The sequence below is a fragment of the Pygocentrus nattereri genome, chromosome 11 (genome assembly GCF_015220715.1).
Source record: "Pygocentrus nattereri isolate fPygNat1 chromosome 11, fPygNat1.pri, whole genome shotgun sequence".
NCBI lineage: Eukaryota > Metazoa > Chordata > Actinopteri > Characiformes > Serrasalmidae > Pygocentrus > Pygocentrus nattereri.
Genome location: NC_051221.1, coordinates 34,489,751 through 34,513,756, shown reverse-complemented (window position 1 = coordinate 34,513,756; position 24,006 = coordinate 34,489,751). Strand labels below are relative to the sequence as shown.

At 39.7% G+C, this 24,006-nt stretch overlaps 1 protein-coding gene across 1 annotated transcript in view; it reads left to right on the top strand.

Annotated features, from left to right (window-relative positions):
- Window positions 1–23,547, top strand: part of cspg4 (chondroitin sulfate proteoglycan 4) — a 66,916-nt gene extending 43,369 nt beyond the window's left edge. The window contains exons 3-10 of the mRNA XM_017714971.2: window positions 1,509–5,045; window positions 6,675–7,145; window positions 11,394–11,570; window positions 14,201–14,399; window positions 16,100–16,231; window positions 16,650–16,810; window positions 17,831–18,014; window positions 18,295–23,547. Coding sequence (XP_017570460.2) covers window positions 1,509–5,045; window positions 6,675–7,145; window positions 11,394–11,570; window positions 14,201–14,399; window positions 16,100–16,231; window positions 16,650–16,810; window positions 17,831–18,014; window positions 18,295–20,117 — 6,684 coding nt within the window. The 3' untranslated portion in view covers window positions 20,118–23,547. The remainder of the gene's footprint in view (window positions 1–1,508; window positions 5,046–6,674; window positions 7,146–11,393; window positions 11,571–14,200; window positions 14,400–16,099; window positions 16,232–16,649; window positions 16,811–17,830; window positions 18,015–18,294) is intronic.
- The last annotated feature ends 459 nt before the right edge of the window (window positions 23,548–24,006 follow it).

Here is a 24,006-nt window from a genome sequence, read left to right as displayed (position 1 = left end):
AGATAGCATTGCACAAACTAATGAGGGCTAGAATGTAACATTTTGTGTAGTTAACCAGGTTCAATTAGAATATGTTTTTAGTCACAGTTTCTGATTCTCATAGCAATGTAAACGAAATTTTGATAGCAATCAATCAGCATTTCTCAATATTTCACCTGAAGACTGTTTTTGTATCTAAAAATGGTAACTATATATAAAAGTTTTTTGTTCATAGGTATTTTTGATTACTGAACTGTGTGTATAAGCAACAGAATTCCCACTTAATTTTTTTAATTACCTTCTTGGTGTCCATAGTGACATGGTGAGTGACAAGGCTATATCTCCCTTTTGAATAAAAACAGCCAAATTTGTTGGAGGTTTTTATGCACAAATTCATCAAAATGTACTATAGCTGCCTTGTAAATAAAAAATATTTCATTTTTTGCTATTATCATCAGCAACTTTTGCATTGTCAGCTAAATTGAAAGTGTTCTCATTTGTAGCAGATGTGTAGGCTGCTTGTATAGAAAAATATTATTCTTCCTTTTTCTTACTTTTCAAATTATTTAGCAAAAACTAGAATGCGTTAGACTTGCTCATGCCTACTTGCTTAGTGGTACTGTATTAAACATTCAATATCCTAAAATATTTGTATAACTATGGAATTATTAAAAATAGCCTTTATTTTGACAACCTTACCAAGTGTTTCTGAGGTTTGAACTGATGCAAAATATCTTGACTAAAATGTTGCCATTGCATACTTTCTTTCAAACTATTTATTTGAGTTGACCAGTTAAACTGTTGCTACCACATGAAGTAATTTTTTTACAAACCATTTTTTACAGCATGTGTATAAACAAATTCAAACCCTTGTTAAATTTCTCTCATGGCCATTGAAAGACTGTGCTTTCAATTCTTCACGAGAACCAAATATTCATCCCGTCTTTCAGATGCGCAGTAATTTGGTTTGTGGTCAACCTGAATGGTATTCTGATGAGTCAGATGTATTTTCAGCTGCTTTACATTTAATCAGGCTATGCTTCACTTCTCTGCTCATCACATATGGAAAACATCTTCCCTGGAGCTGGAGTGAGTTACTGACCTGAGCTGATATCTTTCAGCCACTGAGGAAAATGTTCTCACAGCACGCATAGATTGTATAGATATACTGCTGCAATGAAAATGCAGGAATTATGTTGCAATATGTCCTTTCTCAAAACAATTTCATCATTCATCATACTGTGAGATTCCTCATTAAAAAGGCATTTCCAGCTACTCTTTTCATTAGATTGAACTCAGAAAACATAGTAAACAGCATCTTTTCTTCGTCTGCCCAGGCTGTTATTTGGAAATGAGAATCTTGACATTTTAATCTCATTATTAATTGCTTAACAGTGTTGGTGGAAAGAAAATGAGAAGCAAGGAGGTTTAACTTTCCTTAATGTAAATCAACTGTAAATGTGAAATATGTAGATTTAACACTAAAGCCTTACATACTTAATGCTTATTGGGTGTTTTTATTTCCATAGGCAAGGATAAACATGGGATCTGGTGAAAAAGTGTTGACCTCCTCAACAGGTGTGCAGCTGAATAATCTACTGGATCATCAAGTTTCTCTCACACTGAAAGGAAACAAACTCAGCATGACTGTGGACAACCTTTTTACAACCTTCACTGAAATGCAAGATGGGGAGGACCTCAATATCGATACGGGCGTGTTCCTTGGAGGTGTGCGAGATCTGGATGTTGAATACCTCAGCACTGCTGTTCCTTTCTTCCGTGGGTGTATGAGCAACATAACATTTGAGTCCCGACAGTTTGATATTTTATCCTCAGAGTCTCGTGCCTGCTATGACACTAAGGAAGCCTGTAGTAGTGAGTTTGAAGCAAGAGACGGGGAGGCCACTAGTTTTATCAGCCCAGACTCCTTTGTGTCCTTCCCAACCTGGACCAGGGCCAGCACTGGCTCTCGCAACATAGAGGTGCTGATGAAAACCACAATTGAAGATGCACTGCTTCTCTTCCATCCTGGTCACCAGTCTGATTTCATTGCCATGGGCATAACAGGAGGCCACCTCAAAGGTGTGGTAGATGTCGGCAGTGGCATGGTGGTCCTGAACAACCTAGAAGTGCAGTTGGATGATGATCAATGGCACAGGATAAAGATGCAGATTGAACCCAACACTTTTGCGATTACAGTGGACAGTGAATCTGTCTCACTCCCTCTGAATGGATCAGAAAACCTAGACCTTGTAGGAAATCTATACTTTGGAGGCATCCAGGGGAAAATGAAAGAAGTGTTCCGTGATAACTACTTGTCTCGTATGGAGGAGGAGATAACTTCTGAGTCTTTCATTGGTTGTCTAGGAGAAATCAAGGTGAACCAAAAAGACAGAAGCCTGCAGGATGCCTTGATAACTAAAGACGTTCATGTTAAATGTGAGGGAGAAGATTATGATTATTCCAGCTATTATGATTTTGAGACAACTACAACTACCGCCCCACTGCGTATCAGATATGTAGGCGTCACTGAAGAAAGGCACTGTTTCCCAACTCCTGACATGCCAGAGATCTTTCGAAATGTCTCTAAACTTTTGGATGTCAGCCCTCTGCTGGTTCCTGAGGGTGGGGAGGCTATTGTTGATGTAACCAACCTCAACCCAACATTCAATCTAAATGCTGTAGGAATGCGACAGTCTCAGATCATCTTCACTTTACAGGCTGATCCTTGGTATGGGCTCGTAGATATGAACATTAACACTAGGCGCACTAAGAAGTTCACTCTTCTGGATGTTGTGAATAAGAAGATTAAATATCTTCATGATGGCAATGAAAAGTATAATGATCAAATCCAGCTAGAGGTGGTTGCATTTGGTTCCAGTCTTCCAGAGTGTTTGAAAACTCCCCACCAGTATATGCTTCCAGTGGAAATTCTCCCTGTCAATGACATCCCCCAGCTTAGTGGAGGAGATATTTCAGTCACAGAGAATGGACGCACTCGCTTAAGCTCTAACCTGATCAAAATAGTTGATTCAGATAATCAATGTGATGAGTTGACCGTTACTGTCACCTCTAACCCGAATCCTAACGGGTACTTGGAGAATACAGAATATCCTGGCAGGAGCCTGAGCAAGTTCACCTGCAGACAGCTTAAGGATGGACTCATTTATTACGTCCACAGAGGAGGCTCAGTGGCTGGACTCACCTTGCAAGTTTCAGATGGGCATCAGATTAGTCAGTCAGCTACTTTCAAACTAGCAGTTACAGCCCCACAGATGAGCCTAGTCACTAACACTGGACTTCTCCTCACTCAAGGCAGTGACACATCTATAGGGATACAGAACCTAGCTGTTTCTGCCACTCCTAGGAATGGAGATGTCATATTCAATGTTACGCAGCCTTTGAAATTAGGCGAACTGCAAATTATTGCAGATAATGGTGTACCACAGAGAGTGTCACTATTTCATCAATCTGACCTGGAGCAGAATAAACTGAGGTACATCTCTACAATCTCATCTGATTTGGACAACACAGAAACGGAGTATATTCACTTTAATGCTCACCTTGGACAGTTTACTCTTCCAGACAATGTATTTATAATTAAAATCATGCCTGATCAGGTAAGAATGAACAAGATTGTCCCCCTTGAAATTACCGAAGGGCCAAAAGTCATCACACATGAAAACCTGGAAGCTGTGGTGAAGGGGAAGAACATCAACTCAGCATCAATAAAATATGTCCTTTGGAAGCATCCAACACTTGGTGCCTTGATGTTGCAAGGCAGGGATTTGTCAGAGGGAAACAGCTTCACCCAGCAGGATGTTGAGAATGGACATGTCAGTTACAGACCCACAATCCGTAGGGCTGTTGATGCTGAGGACCATTTTCAATTCAAGGTATCTGCAGATGATCAGTATTCTAGAGTATACACCTACCCAATCAGAATTAAAGCTGACTCCAATGCACCTAGCCTGACCAATGAGAAACTGGTTGTATTGGAAGGAAATGAAAACATCCTGAATAAAGAATATCTCTGGGTGCAGACTCCCAGATCCACAGATTTTGTGTACAGGATTGTTCAAGACCCCACGCATGGACGCCTCATCAGAGACTCCCCTCCTGGTGTGCCAAGGTTTGAGGGCGCTGTTCGGGTTTTCAGTAATGAAGATCTACTCTTGAACAGGCTTATCTACCAACATGATGGCTCAGAGATCAACCGTGACCAGTTTATATTCCTTGTGTTTGAAGAAGCTGAAGGCAGCACAGAAGGACAGGAGGTCCTCAAAGGAATATTTAACATAGCAGTTCAATCCAAAAATGATCACGTACCTCAAAGGGTCATCAATAAACCATTTAACGTGGTGAGAAATGGCCAGCGTTTGCTGACCACTGATGATATTATGTTCAGGGATGATGACTCAGACTTTAATGACACCCAGCTTGTCTATGCTCGAGGGGGAATTCTCTCAGGTAGCATTGTTTCATCTGCAGACCCTTCACAACCCCTCTACCGTTTCACACAGGCAGACCTGAGAGATGGGAAGGTTCTGTTTGTTCATAAAGGTGCTGATCGTGAACGGTTCCAGCTTCAAGTGTCTGATGGATTGCACAAGACAACAGCCCTGCTCCAAGTTCAGGCAAGTGAGCCATACCTCCATGTTGTCAATAACACTATGGTCGTCATAGACCATGGCAGCACCAAGACTCTTGACTCCAGTCTTCTGGGCACAGAATTCAACACTGACATCAGAAATGCTGCAGAAATTGTGTATGACATAACTTCTCCTCCCAGTGATGGGAGGATTATAGTCAGTGGTATCGAGGCCAGTCGGTTCACACAGAAGGACCTTACGAAAGGAGTAGTGTCGTATGAGCACAGCGATCAGAGCCTGAAGTCCAAAGACTCATTTACCTTCACTGTTCATACAAAAGGCTTGTCTGAGGAAGGGATTTTCAGAATCAAAATCTTCAAGCAAGGATATCTGTCTGAACCTCAGGTTACCGCCAATCAGGGGATCATTGCATATGAAAGAGAGCATTCCATTATTGACTCGGATCATCTGAGGGTAAGAGCAGAATTTTTTATTCAATTTTATTTTACCTTTATTAACCATTGTAGTTAATGAGATTAAAGATCACAGTCAACAAAATCTAAGCAAAATTAAATTAGAAATAAGAACAAACAATGATACAATTCTTTAACAATTATTTTAAAACTGGAATGAATGAGAGCCCACCTGTGTGCATTGTAATTCAGTGTTCTGACTTGACTATGTCCTTGACAGGACATTTTTCAAATCATCTGCACAGTTAAATGGTTAAGACGTAAACAAATTAATTCAGAGTATTTTAATGTAATGTGCACCATTCTAGAAAAACTTGTAGATTTTGCTACATTTTGGATACATTGTACACATCACAAGCCCTTGTTCCTATCACCACCATTGAGTTGGTGCATTTTTCTACAATGTTTTTACATCAAATCACTTACATTGACCTTGTTAACATCTCAATGATTGAACTACTCAGAAATGTTTTAAAAATCAGTGGAATTCCCCGTGACACAATGGGGTATGGATGCTCATTACTGGAAATGTAGAGTGGAGATATGCAGAATTACATACCTTTTGATGTTACTGAAATTCACAGGATCTTTTTGGGGATTTTTTGGTGTGTGTTGAAAGAAGCTTATGTTACACCAGAGCAAGTTTTGACATAAATATGTGGCTGATATGTTATGCGGCCTCCTTTTTCAGTGTTAATTAGTTTGACACATGACAGTGAGAGCAAGAGTGTGTGCTTTTAATCTCCTAAGGTGATAAATTGTGGTTGATCAAATGGAGAAGACATCAGCATATGCCAACATCCAGCATATGCCAACTAGGGCATCAGGGTAACTGAAATGTACAGATGAAAAGCTACTGCTTTTTCATATTTGTGAAAGGTGATTAGTTTCCATGATCAGCATTCAGCCCATGTTTAAAACACTTCAACCAAAATTAACAGAACAAAATACACAATACTGTCTCTTTCAGTATTGGCTTAGTATTCTGCCAACATATAATCAAAAGACTATCACTGCCTCATTTTATAACCATGTAACTTTCCAAAGCCACAGTGTTACTGCTCTCAAACTTACTAAATGACAAACTCTAGCCAAGTACTACTGTGCTTTTTGTTGCAAAATGTTTGTTGAAAGAAAATAGTTTAGGCAGAGTTCTGTGCCTGTTTTGACTTAGAGCTGGTATATGGCTGACCTTATGCTGCGTGCACACTCAGTAATTATATGCAGCACACAATGCTGCCTTCAAGAATACCAGCTTCCTGCAAATTTATTAAAGATGGGGTTCTCCTTGGCTCTCTTAATCTAAATCTAAATAAGTGTTTCCTAAAATATTTCAGGTTTGTTGCATGGAGAATATAAAAGACAACCTATTTTCAATATCAATGCCAGCTTTTCTTGAAATCTATGATTACATGTCAGAACTGTGAGTCATCCCAAATGGGACAAGCTGGACTGTGTAAACATGTCTTCACACTAAATTTGCGTTTTTAACAATGGCATATACTGTACATCTGTGTGGAAAGACACGACACCCACATAATTTACATTTGTTTTGGGTTATTGTTTGCTCTCAAGTAAAGCTGCAAAAATATGGTCCTAAAATGTATTAACTTTACTATCATCTTTTCAGGTGGAGCAGGCAGATATTGTCCCTACTGAGATGGTGTTTAGCATTAAAGAACCTCCACGTCTTGGCCATGTGGTCAAAATGACCAGTGACTCAGACAGCACAGCTACCCCCGTGCTGGACTATATCCATTCCTTCACACAAGCGGATGTAAATAAAGGCACAATCCTGTACGTGTCAGCCTCGCTGCAGGGTACAGACTGGTTCACAATGGACGTTAGTAATGGCTTCACCACAGTGGAGGACTTGAGGGTGCAGGTGGACATTGTACCCAGGTTTATTCCCATCGAGGTGGTCAACTTCACACTGAGGGAAGGTGGAGCTGTGGCACTCTCTGAGGAGGTGCTAAATGTCACACACCCTTTCTACAGGTCTGTCAACATCGAGTTCATCGTGGAGGAAGCACCTCAGCATGGAGAGATCAAATACCTAGACAAGGATGAAGAAGGAATTGTCTCCTTTACCTGGAAAGATGTAAGTATAGTCATTTTTCTCCTCAAATAACGGTCTGCATAATATTCTCATAATATGCACAATCTCAACCTTATCTATATCAAGCAGAGAAAAGGCTTTTTATCATTAACTGACATTGTCTTTAATAGTTTACAATCTATTAGTGTTATTTAAAAGTACATAAAGTATTTAAGCTTATTTATATACCTATTGGAACACTGGGGAACTCTCAGGGCCTTCTAGGCCTCAGAGAAGGCCTAATGATTTCTGATAAGTAAAAAGTACATTTCTGTAATTTGTAGTTGATTTGTATTCTTATTGTATTTAAACTCTATAATACTATTTTGATTAAGCTTTATGTTTTCAGTTCAGATCTTGAACTGGCCAACAAAAATTGTCCAATCAAGATTTCTTTTCCATTTGTTAGGCCTTCAGGAGCTGGACAGAAGGCACTGTACATTATATTATCCAACATTATTAGAAAGAGACAGTGTAGTCAGCCAAATGGGTTTTAATTTCCAATGAGTGGGGTCAATGAAAATAAACTATAGGCCTTCTGCAAGTCCAGAAGTTCACTGACTATGACTAAGAATGACAGTCCAACTAGGTTCCAGGCATTTGTTAGAAGTGGAAAACAGTAGCAGTTCTCTGCCAGGATTCTTCACTGAAAATAAAACTGAAACATACAAGGTAAATATACACTGATGTCTGTTACAAGCATCAAATACAAATATGGCAGGTATAACATATTCTTCAAATGTGTGTGTTTAATCTAGAATGAATATACTATTAGAAATCCCATAGGGAGTGAGCAGAAATGAGCATTGTAATGGTAGGTCTTGTTTTCTCTTTGTCTTTTTGTGTTTTTTTTTGTTTTTTTGAGCATGTTTTTATGTGCATGGGCAAACAGAAGGCCTGGCTCTAATATCGCAGTTCACCACAGATTTTGAATGTACCTCGTTAATGAACTGTATCTAATTCCAAGAAAAAGTTTCAGTGCAAACTAAAACTCTGCAATGTAGCTGGCCTAATGGCATGTTGCTTTTATTTACCGTTACCAATTATTATTTAGGGTATTCATCACAAAATAGGAAGCAACTGTATTCTAAGGCTTATTACATAGTGAGGCTTTTTATTCAGTAACTACAGGGACTTTAATGCATACTGGCGCTTTTCTGAGGTTGCAGAATTATGTCATAAAGCTTTGGGGCCACCAGCAAGGGGTTAATGCTAAAGCTTCAGCCTCTCAAGGACACTGTAAGAAAAGAGGGGTTTTTGTTATTAAGTGTGGGGTTCCATTATTTGTGTTTAATATATAAACACATATATGATTTTTAAGTAGGATTTGATTTACATTATAATTGTTTTTAAATGTAAAAATAATTTCTTAAAATTATTATCATTATTATTATTTATTTACCTATATCTGAGAACATTATGAGCATAGGTCCCAAAATAGCCACGTGCAGACATTTTCAGATGACTGTATGGGCAAGTAGGGGCAATGGTGAATTACACCTTTGCTTTTTCTTGTTACTTTTGTGTCTCCACCATTATGTTATGCGAAAGGAAAAAGAAGCCTAATTCTGATCACACCAGAAGAAGGGACCAGGAGCTACTGAGGAGGTTTTTGTTGGTTTAATTAAAAGGACAAGGAGTGGAAGCAGTCTGGCACTCTGAGACAAATAAATTCTCTCCCCAGTATTAGCTGTATCATTTAAGCACAGCCAGGCATAAAATAGCATTTTCTGCATCTTAATTACAAGCCATTCATGGCATAATAGCCATTGAGCCAGACTTTGATCAAACCAGTTGTTTGTGCCACAAAACAGTGATGTTCTCTGTGTTTAAGTGACAGAAGGAATCAATGTCTCCTCGCTCTCCCTCTCATTGCCTTCTTCTTTCTCTCTCTTCTTTCTGTTCAGCGTGATCTCAGCTCTCTTTGAATCCTCTCAGAATAGGCTTTTGCTGGAACCACTAGCTATGTGTTGCCTACTGCAGCGGTCCAAAGGTCTGCTAGTGGAAAGAGTGAGAGTAAAATGACTGGGTTCTGATGGAAAAGCACTATGTCTCATGTGAGCGTAGCAGTGCTGAACCTCGTGGAGATAGTTAGACACTTCCTATAGCAGTGTAGAGCTTGGCCTCAGCTCATTCTGTGTTCAAGCAGGGGTGGAAACTCTGACGGAGCTGCTCTGCTGCCCCAAGCCAAAATAAACTGGCCCATATATTCCTATAATAAAGCATCCACACATTTTTTACTGAGCACTACCAGACTGTCAAAGACCCCACTGTGAAGAAAGATCAGTATAGCCTGAAGAACTGAACCCAGATCAGGCAAAGCTCTTACTGGAGTTTATTGAAGGGTTTGGCTTTGCTAAATTGGTGGGGTGGCTCTGTTGGACTGGTATAGGAAAAAAAGCTGACTTGTCATCAGGTCAGGTTTGTCCTGAAAAAAAGGAGAACCCAAGTACTTGTTTAGGTTACTTCCAGGGTCACGACAGTTTTAAGCTTAGGATGACGGCTCCACTTTGGTTTTCATGAAGCTGCCATAACCACTCCACACCAACAGGCAACAGTAAAAAGAGTAAATAGTAATTTTGCAGTGTTTCTAGACAGAGCATTCTCCTGACAAAGCTGTGGTTAATGTTTCATTCCCCATAGCATCATTCCTGGTATATCTTTATAGAGCCTCTTTTTTATTATGCAGTACAGCGTAAAGACTTCAGCAGGACTCTAAATGAGTACCATATTGAGGGAGAAAACAGCAAAGTAGCTTTGGAAAGGACTGAAACCAGAGAATAATGGCCCCTAAATGAAAGAGGCATGTATCATGCTCATTATCAGACATCATTGGGAATTTCTCCACTCACTCATGTGGGACCGGTGGTTCTTTTCATGCTGTTGTTTGGCATGCATGAATGATGGAACAGGCACACAAGAGTTGTGGTAGTTTGTGTTACTCAGTGGAAAAGGGTATAGGCTCCCAGCATTACTCTGGGCTGCAATGGACACCAACTCTTGAAGTTTAGAAGCGAGCACTAGAAACAGTCAAATGAAGTGAAAATACACAGTAATCAAATACACTAACATAACAACTTCAACATAAGAAAGGTTGCTTCTTGTAGAAAGCACCAGTCTGCCAGATAAACACCCGCCATCAGTGAAAAGACTGAGCTGCTCCATCCATGAGGTGGTGATCATCTGGAGGCCATTAAAATCTGCACATAGCAGAGTACTGGAGCCTGCTCATGCTCTGCAGCAGCCTAAAGCAAAAGCACACCAACAGCCCAGCAGTTAATGACTGCAATGAACATATGTATGCAAGCTTTTTTTTCCCAGGGTTTACAGCTGCACAAGAGTGTTGCACAAAACAACAGAAACTTACGCTATTGTATTGTGACGTCATTCAGAGTGGTTTGATGTCAAAGGCTCAATGACATAGAAACTGGGCAAGTCAGAATTGCTCCCACTGGTGGTGATGGCAACCGGGTTTAGTATTTCTAAAAGCTCCATTCACAGAAAGTTGCAAAGCGAAAAGGTTGTTAATATGCTGCCTGGTGCTGGATACATGTCTTAAGAGAGTTTTTAAAAATATATTTTTACATAATTAAAAAAAAATATCAATATATGCTGTGTGGAGATATAAATGCAAGTCACTGCTTGACAAAATAGTCCACCACGAAAAAATATTTTTTTCAGATCCAACATAATTTTGCTGGGTGTTTTTATAACATAATGTTTTTATAACATTGCATATAAAAACTCAGAAGACACACGTAGGTCACTGGTATTTCCTTTAATAGTAAATAAAATGGCTACATATGTTTTGCTATAATGAACAATTTCACATCAGTGCACTTTGTTTACATCAAGACAACTGAATTAAGCAAGAAAATCAGTGGAATTCCACTTTTAGGTTTTCCTCTATTGTCGAGATTAAGTTCAAATTGCAGCAATGCCAGGAGTCCAAGAAAGCATCATTTATAATAATAAATGTTTAACTAGATGTAGTGAGATGTGTGAACAGAATGAACAGTATGTGAAACTTTGAAGCTAAAACAAAAGAAAAGTATTTATAGTTTCTAATAGCATTTTTAAATATTCTACTCTTTTGGAAGCGTCTCGTCCAACGTCTTAAACTTCAGATAAACAAAATGTCATGATAAATTGCACGAATCATGAAAATGTCTTCACATATCATCATATTATATTTTGGCCATATTTTCCACCTCTATATCAGCTGTATTTGCTTTATCTTCCCATGCTCAGGTGCAGCAAGGTCTCATCTACTACCTTCACGACAGCACGGAGACCACAGAGGACAGCCTTACTCTCTTTGCCTCTGCCTATGAGATCAACCGACGCAGCCAAACTGTCACCATTAGCATCACAGTCATCCCTGTTAATGACGAGCCGCCCATGCTACAGCGCAACACCGGCCTGGAGGTACAGCTCTAAAGCTCTATCACTTCTCACTGAGGCTCCTTATCATGGACTCTCACGACCACGACCAGAGCTCTATAGAATTACAGAGTGTCTCACAGAGACCTCAGAGGTCCTGGAACAGATACACGGTCGGAAAATACCAAACAGCTCTTCTCCCACAACTGGAAACGAGTGTGTCATGTTCTTTTGACGTTGTCTGTGGTCTCGCATCGCCTTGGTAACTCATATTTTTGGAAACCCATGACTGTAGTAGGAATTCTGCTTCTGGGATCTGAGAGCAGTCCGGCCAATTTGAGTCACCATTACTATCCCACAAAATTTGAAATAATGATATGTCTTTTTCCACGTGTACAGAGCATATGCTCTCTCTCTCTCTCTCTCTCTCTCTCTCTCTCTCTCTCTCCTTCCAATTTCTCTGTTTCTTTTACTCTCCCTCATTCTTGTTACCACTCTCTTTTTCTCTTTTGCTTGTACTTCTTCTCTCTTTCTGCATTTCTTTCATTCTTGTACTCTCTCCAATTCGTTCTTTTATATCTCTCTCTTTCTTGCTCTCTATTTTGTCTTTCGCACACCATCTTGGTCTCTCTTTTTTGCTCTCTGCTTTGCTCTTGCTGTCCTCTTTCTCTCTTTCATTCTTTCTTAACACTTTTCTCTTTGGCTTATGCTCCCTCTACCACACCCCCTTTCTTTCTCTCCTTCTCTCTCTCTCTCACCAATATCTCCCTATTTTTTTCTTAAATTTGTTTTTGAGAAAAGTCCTACCTGTTCTTAAACTGCAGAACTGTTCACACCTTTGTGCTCTGGATTGGGTGTAGATTCTGTTTTTTCACCTAAGAACAAATCACAAATAAGAAAACATTGGTGAATGTCAGAATTTTCATGAAGAGTATATTTTAAGTGGATTTTAAGAAGGCACCTGAAGAACAATTGGTAAATGAGGCCCATTATTTTTTAATCCTTCTCTCTCTCTCTCTCTCTCTCTCTCCTCTCTCTCTCTCTCTACCTTTCTCTCTCTACCCCTCTGTCTCTCTCTCTCTACCTTTCTCTCTCTCTCTCCCTTTCTATTTCTCGTGTTGCCTTTTATTCTTTTACACTATGTCTCTTTCTCTTCTGCTCTCTCTGTCTTTCTGTGTCTCTCTGTCTCCCTCCCAATCTCTCTCTCTCTCTCTTGTTACTCTTGCTTCCCTCTTAAGCCTTACATTTTCTGAATTTATCTTCTTTGCTTTGCTCCCTATATCTTTTCCCCTTCATTATTTTCTCTCTCTCTCTCTCTCTCTCTCTCTCTCTCTCTCCCTCTCTCTCTCTCTCTCTCTCTCTCTCTCTCTCTCTCTCTCTCTCTCTCTCTCTCTCTCTCTCTCTCTCTCTGTTGATTTAAGGCAGGAAGCTGCAGTGTTGTATGACCTGCAGCAGATGATCAGACATGATGAATAACATGGTGGTGACACAGATTCTGCCCAGTGGAACTCCAGCTGGCATTCATTAGAGAGCTTCCCTCCAAATACACACTCAGCAGACTTACACATTCTGCTGATCACTCATACATTGTCCGGACACCACGTCTCCATCACACACTCCCACAGACTACCATACGCATACGAGTTCAGATGCACATTCAGCAGCATGTAGACTCTGTGGAACAGAGAAATTCTGGGGGACACAGCAGCTCAATCAGAGAGTGATTACGACTCGCCATAATAACGGCTTGTTAAGTCTCTCTCAAACACAGCCCGGCTCCCTCAGCGAGCTGAAATTAAATTTGCCGCACAGCATCCGACCAATGTTATATGCGTTACACATTGATTATGAAGAAATATCAATTTCCTACACAATTTGGAGGATAATTGTGGTATGAAATTGTACTGACTGGACTCGAATACACAAATGTACTAATGCTGCCACCATGTGGCAGACCATATGGACTTCACACAGGATATGTTATGTCACAAAATGCAAGTCTCCCAATAACCACTAGAGAGCATAACTGATATAAAGGGATCCTGACAATCACGGCACATTGCCCTTATGAATTACATATAACTCACATTACCACTGACTAGATATGAGGCGAGCAAGGTGAATACTTTGTAGTTTAATATGATATTGCACTTTGGTTATAGTGTTTAAATAAGTACCTTCTCTGCTCTCAAACATGCGTTGCGTGGAAATAGCTTCCCTAAAAGTTAATGGAATTGTAGACCTTGCTTATCTGGGCCACTGCTTCGTGAACTGAATTTCTCTGCCAGCCTTTTTTTTCTAGCGCTCTCTGCTTCTGTCTGGAGAGTGGTAGATGGAGGCAGCAGAGGGGAGCAAGGCTGAATAAATCGATATGACTCTTTCACTGCACACCTCTCTGTTCTCCCTACTGACTCCTGCTATTTAAGAAACTCTTTCAGGAGATCTGCTTGGCTCTTTCAATTAATGTTCCATTCAGCTCTGCAGCCATTATGGGTCCATTAGAGCCCGCCAAGGCCTGAGAGACCCATCCCCCTTTTGCAATGCTCTTTATCTTCAGATAACATGCCAAGCTGCTACACTCCATGGCTAAACAATCAAACCTTTTTAGGGATTCTTTTCCACTAGTTTGTTTTGTTCTCCAATCTTGTGTGTTTCTTCTATCCACACCTCAATAGGTCCTTGTTGGTGAAGAATCGGAAATCACAAATAGACTGTTGAACACAGAAGATGTGGACACCCCTCCCGAAGAGCTGGTATATTCAATAGAAGCACCAACCAATGGAATGGTTGCTCTGAAAGAATCACCTGATGATAGTATTGATGCTTTCACCCAAGCTCAGATCAACAACGGAGAGGTCATTTTCATTCATGAAGGTACTGAATTACAAAAGCCATTATGATAAAGAGACATAGCTATGATGAGATTATTTAAAACAGGGTAAAAATGAATTTATCCTCAGTAAAACTTGCCCACATGCAACAGGTCAGTAGCTTATGACAGAAGCCTTATAGTGTGTATGTTTGTTGAAATTTGTCAAATTGGCTAGCAAACAGTTTGTTAGTAGACAGTCTAGGCTACGTGGTAGTATTCATACCTGACTAAAAAGGTCAATAGTACATTCTGTTGGAACATTTAGAAGCAATTTTCATTCCAAAATAAACTAGAGGCTTATGTTTTTATACTGTATATGAAACCATCCATCCATCCATCCATTTTCTAAGCCGCTTCTCCGTCAGGGTCACGGGGAGTGCTGGAGCCTATCCCAGCAGTCTTCGGGCAGAAGGCAGGATGTATATGAAACCATGTTTGCATTAATTGAACCAGGGAAATCATTTATTCAATGTCGACAGGGCAGATTCTCATGTTTAACAAAGAGAAGGTTTTAGCAACAGAAGATGCCCCTTCAGATGTGCTAATGCTAATATTGGAGGTCAGAATAAATTCATATGCTGAAAGGGTCTCGTCATCAAAAGATGATATAACACGAGATCTTTCGGCAGACATTACCAAAATTATGCTAAGAATGAGTGACTGAGTGCATTAAAATTCATCATTTTACACGTTTAATTGCCTGATTAACTCTCAACGCCTAAGTTAAGGAAAGCTAATTAATTAGCTATCAACATATTACTGTAACATTACTTATTTTCAGACATCATATTAATGTGATCATTAGCAAATGTCATTAGCCAGATGAAATTTAGCTCACCTTCGAGCCAGCATAAGTTTGACATTGAGCTGCGAGTGTATGCGAGAGCAGCTTGAGGAATTAAATAAACACAGCACCACCCTCCAGACGATCAGCATAGTGTGTGTCTTTTGAGTTCAATCTTCCGCAGTAACACTTTTTATCATCTTTAGCCTAAAAATTTGGACAAATTTACTGCCACCACCATTCTCACTGCAGAGCTTTTCCTTCACTTGACTGAAGAATGGAATTCTAAAGGAATGTTTAGAGACAACTGTGATTGGCTGAGGGGTATGTCAATAGTAATTTCAGAGATGATCAATTGGCTGTTAGCATTCTCCAGTTAGCAGTGGCCAACTACAGCCGGTTAATAAAGCACAACTTGTGCTTAAGATGTGTATCTTCTTTAATTGCTGCAGCCACTACAGTATTGAGAGATGGGGAGACCAAACTAGCTGGTGGGAATTGACTACAATAAAATTGGGGAGAAAAATTTGGTAAGAACATAATGAAAAAAGTTACTCAGCGTAGAAGAATGTATTAAACAAAATTGAACATAAATCTCTGTAACATAACATTTCCCTTATAGTTATATTGTATATTATTTTTGGAGTTATTGGACTGGATGTAGCTGAATGTAACTATTTGAACATGAACAAACTTTTTTCCTCCTAATTACTGGTGTAATAAGACTTATATTCTTCCACTTTATTTTAGGATTAGTCAGTACTTTAGCAACATGTAGAACTACTTCTCTTCAGTGCTTTACTGGCCCTCATTGGACAGCAAAGATTTCTTTCTTGTGCAAACTGAAGTATAACGTAGTAATATCAGACCATTTTTCAGCTTATATGTCTGTCTAATGGAAGCTGCTTCTCCCATCAGGATCCAAATCTGGGGGTTTCACCTTCACAGTGACAGATGGAGACCACACCTCTCCTCTCTACCACTTCACAGTGACTGCCAGACAGCTGACGATCTCTGTGGAGGCACAGGGCGAGCTCTTGGTCTTCCCAGGTGGGCTTCTAATGGTTAACTCACTCTCCTCACTTAAACTCAGAAAAAGATGACGGTCCCCAGGCAGAGTCCAAACTCTCTCTCTCTCTCTCTCACTCTCTCTTGCTCTCTCTCTCAGCCTATGAGCTATTCTCTAGCACGTGGTACATAAGTTGAAAACCATGTAAGCATCTCATTCCTCTTCGATCTGCAAAGATGTTCTATGCACACATGCCTCATGATAGAATATGGACCATTGGGGGGGTGGAGGGTGGGGGGAGTGCTGACCTTGATATTTACTGCAGACTGCAGCGTGATTTTCTCTTACAATCGTATCACATGGGTATCCACAAATGCACAAGAAGAAGAATATGAAATATGCATTAATCTAATATAACATAAGTATAATATGGAATAAATGAATTTGCTCCTCTCTCAGGCTCCAGGCAAGTGATCAATCGTGATATACTCCGCGCGGTGACTAGTGAGGATGGAGATGAGATCAGCTACTCCCTCGTTAGGCCTCCACGCCTTGGACGACTTATCAAACCTAACCAGAGTGGACAGTTTGAGGAAATCACCAAATTCACACAAACTGAGGTGATTTCATCTCAATGTATATCACTGTTCCAATGTATTTGAAATAAGTATGCTGCTAAAAACTACATTTAAATAGTTTTAAGATGTTAAGCCCCCTCCGGCCACCAGAGGGCAGCACAGCACATGTAAGTTCCTGCAATGTCCATTCTGTGGCATATCTAAGCACTACATCTGTCATAATCAAGCCATTTTTGGAAAGCATTTTTAATTTTTAGCCAGCAGTGTCCCAACTAATAGTATTTTGAGTGGTTTTCAGATTGCCTCAGCAGTGGAATAAATTTACTTTTACTGTAGCTGAAGAATTTAAAGATGTGTCTCTCAAGTTGATGTCAGTCAAATATCTTGAGTGTAATTCAGTGTGTAAAGGTCTGGGATTCCGCTTTGTGCTAAAACTCCATAGGAGCTTAGCAGCAGGAGTTCAGTTCAGGACAGAATGACCTCAGAGTGAAGGCTCATTCCAGAGAACAGTCCTTTAGTCCAGCACAACAGAAACTCCTACTGTGACTCTGCTCTGTCCTTTAGAAACCACCCATAGAAGTTCCACGTTAACCTTATACTCAACAAACAGAACAAAATGTTCACTGAAATGCCTGAAACACCTAACTGACCATACCATTAAAGACAAAAAAGTTATTGTTTTGTCCACTATTTCAGAAGACTGACTCACAAAAGCTGTTCTGAGTGCTTTAAAAATCACAGCTTGGCCCTAAGTCTTAATTTAAATTAAGAATTTATGTGTGGATTTTCTATTTAACATAATTCTATTATATCTACGACAGTCTTCATCTGTGTCTAGAAAGTTGTTTCACTGATATATAACAAATGCAATGTAAAAACCAGAAGAGCAGAAAGTGATTTGAAGTGTTTTTTAGCTTTGAACTCGTGTAAAATATTGCCTTTATTCTTCAAATGAAATCCCTCTGCATAGCTTCGTTCATTCTGTGTGTGATAATGGAAACATTTGATCTGTTTATGTATTTGTTAATATATTTGTGTATGTGTTTATATGTTTGTTATCAGCTGGATGCCGGTGCTGTGTATTATGAGCATCAGATGCCATCAGAGCCCTTCTGGGTGGTTAAAGATTCTGTTGAGCTTGAGCTCTCAGCACCGCCTGCAGCACGACTCAACCACACACTTCCTGTCACCGTATCGTACTATGCCGCTAACCGCAATGTGTCTTCACAGCTGTGGAAGAACAAAGGTATCATGCTGAGTCTTTTTAGCATACTTCTGTCAAATGCATTCATAAGCACCCCACTACCTGCTGTTCTGTATACTGATGGAATGTGTGGAATTTTTTAGAATTACACAAAATATATTTTTGCCTTTGACCTAGTCCTCTTTGATTTGTCATCTAGGTTTGGCAGATATCTCCACTAACACAAAAATCTCAGCTAAACAGATGCAGTATAAAAAGGATATCCTACCAATTGAGCAGTGATTAGATGTTTCTAATGTGTTGCTTCCTGCTTGTGTTTTAGGTATGTCAGTGGTGCAGGGGCAATCTAAGGTGATCGACAGTTCTATTCTGGACGCATCTAACCTGCTTGCCAGTTTGCCGAAAGAGAAGCAAGCAGGACAGGACATTGTTTTTGAGGTACGGAAATTTCCTGTGCAAGGCCGGCTTACTCTTAGAGGGGCCAATCTTCCCCGGGACACACCCTTCTTTCTTCAAGATGACATCAACAAAGGGGAGCTGGAATACTCTCACGATGACTCAGGTGCATCCTCAGACAGCTTTTCTTTCCGTGTACGGCTGAACCCCCATGGCCGCACCCCTCAGGCTGCTCCAGGAGCTGTGGTGCTGGAGGAGATCTTTTTCATCTCTATCACACGAAGAGACTCAAGCCCTCCAAAGCTAGAACGTCTGGACCTGCTGCTGGAAGCACTGCAAGGCTCAACCACTGTGCTGTCAAAGCAGTACCTCAACACCATTGACCAAGACAGCACACCAGATGAGGTCAGGTTCACCATCCTAAAGAGCCCTGCTAATGGCCATATCATCTATAAAGACACTGGGGACAGGATCCGGCAATTCACCCAAGAGGAAGTAAACATGGGCCGTGTGGCATTTGTGAGCGATGGCAGCTTGTCAGATGGCTTCATGGAGTTCACTGTCTCTGATGGGAAGCATCAAACAGAACCACACACATTGCATATCGGCATTCTGGCTAAGAAACTCACGCTGAGCAAAGTGCAGGAGATCCAAGTGAAGCAGGGAGATGACGAGACTCCAATCACAGAGGCCATGTTGAAAGTGTCCACGGGAGGTGCCAGAGAGGAGGATATCCTTTACAAGATCACAAATGTGCCCAAGTATGCAGCAGTGATGGTGGACAGGCAGCCTACCTCTGCCTTTACTCAGAAACAGATCAAAGAAGGGAGGGTGAGCGTCCGCTTCGTCAAGTCCACTTCCCCAAGTGACAGTTTCGCCTTTGTGGCCCGCAGCAGAGCAGCTAACGTTTCCTCTGCTCTCAACATCACAGTGAGACCCTTAGCAAATGTGGCCAAAGATCCTGTGCTTCCTCGAGGCATGACAGTTCTAGTGGATCGTAAGCTGTTAGATGCAACCCCACTTGCCAACAAAACTAGAACATCTCCAACCTTTAGTGTGACCCAGCAGCCAAAGGGAGCAAGGTTTGTGAGGAGAGGAGGATCAGCAGATGGCCAGCCTGTGGAATCCTTCACCCAGAGAGACCTGGATGAGGGGCGTGTGGCTCTAGAGGTTCAGAACACCACAGGGGTTCCAAAAGGCAAAGGTCAAAGTCAGAGTCAGGGTGAGGATGAGGCCCGATTCCTCCTCAAAGCACATGGAGTTCCTCCTGCAGAGTGCATTCTCTCTTTCAAGACAGCTCCATATGACCCTGCAGGAGTCTATGGTGCCACAGTCCTCAAAGTTCCCCCCTCTGTACCTACCACTGACAAGAGTAAATCAGGAGACAGTGACTGGACAATTATAGTGGGCCCAACCACTGCCTCCACTGGCTCCCACAAAGCCCCAGTTTCCAGACGGAACATATTATGGGCCATTCTAATCCCCATTTTAGTCATCCTGATTCTTCTGCTTCTGGCTGCTCTGCTAGCTTACTACCTGGTGAGACGGAACAAAACAGGGAAGCACAACGTTCAGACAGCTACAGCAAAGCCGAAGAATGGAGAGGTCAGCCAGGAAACCTTCAGGAAAACCGATCCAGCAAACAACATCTCCATGACCACCTTAGAGTCCAAAGAGGCGGATCCCGAATTACTGCAACATTGTCGGACAACAAACCCAGCTCTGAAAAAGAACCAGTACTGGGTATGAGAAAGGTTAAAATGAGGACTCTACTGTATCAATGTTGGCAGATGTGCACCGGTACTTTGGAAATGTGTATGGAAGCTTCCTTGAGTCATTCCTAACAGTGTTAAAGACCTCCTGCCATACAAGTGCTTTTGGAAAACATAAACGTTTTGGCAAATAATTACATTTCACTTCACAATCAGTCCAGACATTTTTCACACTAATTGAGGTTTCTGGGAGAATATTTTATAAGTGGATAATTTTATAATAACAGAGGAGCAACCAATTAAGCAAGCTCTCAAGCCTATATATGTTCTAGTCCTGGTGTAGGACCAAAAAAGGCAAAAATTTAGATCAGCTTGTAGGATGTTATTGTTGAACTAGCTGTCTCTGCAGAAAGCTGTACTTCAGAACATATCAATAAACTACACATGTTTGCATGTTGTCACCCATATATTTACCATCATATGTGAGGACTGCTTTATGCACCTTCTTTTTAAATAAATGGACAACAGTTGTCCTGTCTGTAGTCATGTAACTATGATCTTAAGGAAAAAAAGGGCCACCATATGAAAATTCTTTTCAGATAATAAAAAATGACAATGAAAGGCATGCCACAAAAAGGCTCTACCCACTGCATAAATTTAAGATTTGAACTTGTTTGAACTGTTGCAGGTTGTGTAGGATCCATTTTAAAATGGTCATGGATGAGCAGCATTATGAATAAGAAGGAGAAAACCAGACATCATTTCTGTATGAGTAGTGTTGATGTAAGTTAACTGGTGAGGTTTGTTGGTGAGAAATATGATCTTTCTGTGAGTAACTGGTGTCCGAAGCTATACGAGGGGCCCAGTAAAGATTTTAGGGTGCACCATGGGCCCCAGTGTGATTGCTTCCTTAGTAATTCACCTGCTCAGTAATTAAAAAAAAATTACACATATTTACTGCATATGAGCTAATGAAGTTAAATATAGAGTTATTTGCGTGTTGCTGACTTTGTCCTTAAGAGCAATGCATCTATCTGACTATGCTTTTTAAGCTCCTCAAAAATATTTTGATAAGCTTGATTTCTACACAATAATTCACTGATGGAGAAAACAGCCAGTCTTTCCACGCTAGACTGAGATTCTTTTTCCTGTCTTTAAATACAACTTTTGGACATGAACATAACTTAATATGTTTGAACAAAGTATTTTTATGTTTTTAAATGATTTGTAGTTTTGTTTATAATAAATTGGACAATAATAATGAACTTTGGGGTTTTATGGCATGAATGATGTACTTTTTTGTTAAAATGCCTATAATATTTTGTGTCTTTAATCAATTAGTTGAACAAAGTGATTGAGGAGTTTAACACAGTTATCTGATTCTTATTTTACTGAACTGAGTTTCTGTCAGATTGGGTCCTGTAATCAAAAAAATGTTAAAATATGTTTTAGTGGGTATAAAAAAATTCAAAAGGCTTTGTCTGAATGAATATTAGGTTTAACTATTTTTGTACAAATATTATATTGTTTTCTTTTCTTTGTTTTCCATCCATCTGCAGCATGCTGTACCATAATTCCCTCAGTGCTTTTGTAGTGTGGCTGACACAACTGATATTTTATACATACATCCACTGGACTGACATAAGGCACTGAAGAACTACTATGTAAAGTATACCTTACTGAAGCCACAGACAGGATGTGACTCAGCAGTGGCTGTGTTAGCTACATCCCTATTGGCTGATAGGAGGTTGAGGTTGAGGTCATTATTCTGAACTGTCGGTTCTGTTTTCCAAAAGTGAAATGGAGCTCTTTTGGAAAGCTAAGCATTCCCTTCTCACTTCCAGACACACTGCAATTATGTCATTTGTCACTGAAACCTATATGGCATTGAAATCGCTAAGAAACCTGTTGTAGTGTATTTCAAGAAGGTGGAAAAAATTTGAAATGTGTTCTTTTATTAGTATTATTTTAAAATTACCAATTACAATACGTTCCTGGCCCCTGAGGTTGTGTCTGAGTATTCTCCTCCAACTAGGACGATTCTGCAAAGTGACTTTGCCTGTTTTTACCCTTTGCTTGGAGAGTTTTAGTTTCTTGATGTTGTATTATTTAGTATATATCCCTTCTATACATTTATATTATAGAGAGTTTGTCAGCTGTAAATGTTAGGGTCTCCATTTGCCCATGGACTTGCTTTAGCCTGAACCACCTCGGTAACTACAGACTGTAGTAATTACAGACTGTCCAGTCAGCATCCTGTCAGTAATTCAGACTGTCCAAATTGTACATTCCATTATCATTTCCATATGTTTGCAAACCATTTTTGTTTATGCTAATCTTATTAGTAATAGGACAATGCTGAAGAATGTTAGTTATGATGTGGATATTAAATGGATGTTTTCTACATGAAAAGCAATATTCACTATGGTCACATTTTAGGGCTTCTTTCTCAATTTCAAGTTAGGAAATAAGGTACAATTTATAGTGAAAGACCATTAATTGTTACTTTGCTATGTATGTGGCCCATTAGGCACGAGCTTTCCTATGTTTCCATATTTTTAAAGTGTAGGATTTTAAGTGTACATACATGATTATTGTCACAAAAGATATAGTTTCATTAAAAGATTATGTATTTTAATTGGCTGACTTTTTAAACAATATCTGGCCTTTAAGGTGCTGTGTCTCTATATGTAGATCAATTAATAGTTATCATTACTTTCTTTGAGGTAGAAATTAGTGAATTCAGTTTGGTCTAAATGTACTGTATTTTCTATGAAGGATATAAAGTTACTCGTATCTCCGGTACATGTGCCTGTACCTCATTTTAAGCAAATATTGTATTTATCACAGGGCCAGAGCAGTAACCCTAAAAGAGATAACTATTATCTGTCTATGATCTTAGAATAAAAGAGGTAATTTAATTAGAGAATATAACTCAGGTTTTAGGTTTGTGTACTTCATTCAGCACAGTGTTAGAATAGTGAGAATATAACAATCGGTGATGAATCTCTATTCCCAAATGCAGCATCCAGGCCTTATTTTTCATCTTTTATGCTGATATTGTTTGTAAATATTTAGTTTGAGAGTATAACCTGTCTAAGAATTGGAAAGTGTTTCTGAGCATAAATGTCATTTTTCTGACTGGCTGCACTTGTTATTGGTTTTCTTTGGTGTTTGGACTTTAGTGTGGTACTTCATTCCCAGAAAAAAGTAAAACAAAAAAACAACAGTTCTACCTATTTATTTTTGCCCTTTAGGCTTTATATACTGTTACAGCCAATATGCTTTCTAAAATGTTTCTGAAAATGTAACCCATTGTGTGCAAAAGAAAAAAATGTCAATGAAGGCCAATAAATGAATTAAATAAATGAATAAATAAGAAAACGAGGTTTTCACTTAAAGTGTTTCATGGTCAGTATTACCACAGTATTGTATGAAAAAGTTTGAACACCACCAGTCAAATGACATTGTTTATTTCCTATATGATCTTTAGTTGCCACATTCTGTACAGGGAACAAACATAAGTATGTCTCTTTTTTGCTAATTTTAGGCCACAATTTTTAGTTCAACACATAAAATATATGTGGGGAAAATATAACATACAAAATGTGCCATTTCAGCAAATAAACAAGAAGGGGTGTGCAAACTTTCACATACAATATATTTTTGTACCATACTTCAGAAGTATATGATCATATACAGTCCATAAAACCTGTTTTGTGTAGTAAAGTTTACATTACATTTATTGAATATATAGGGCATAATAAAATGAATCATGGACATGATTAAAATGTGGGTCTCCAGGATCTGAAGGAATGAAGACCCTGCTCTGCTACACACTTAGGAAACTGCAGATGGTGCAAGAGTGCACGTGAAATTTTTCAGCCATGAAACAAGCAGTCATTCGTCAGCATTTAACAAGCCCC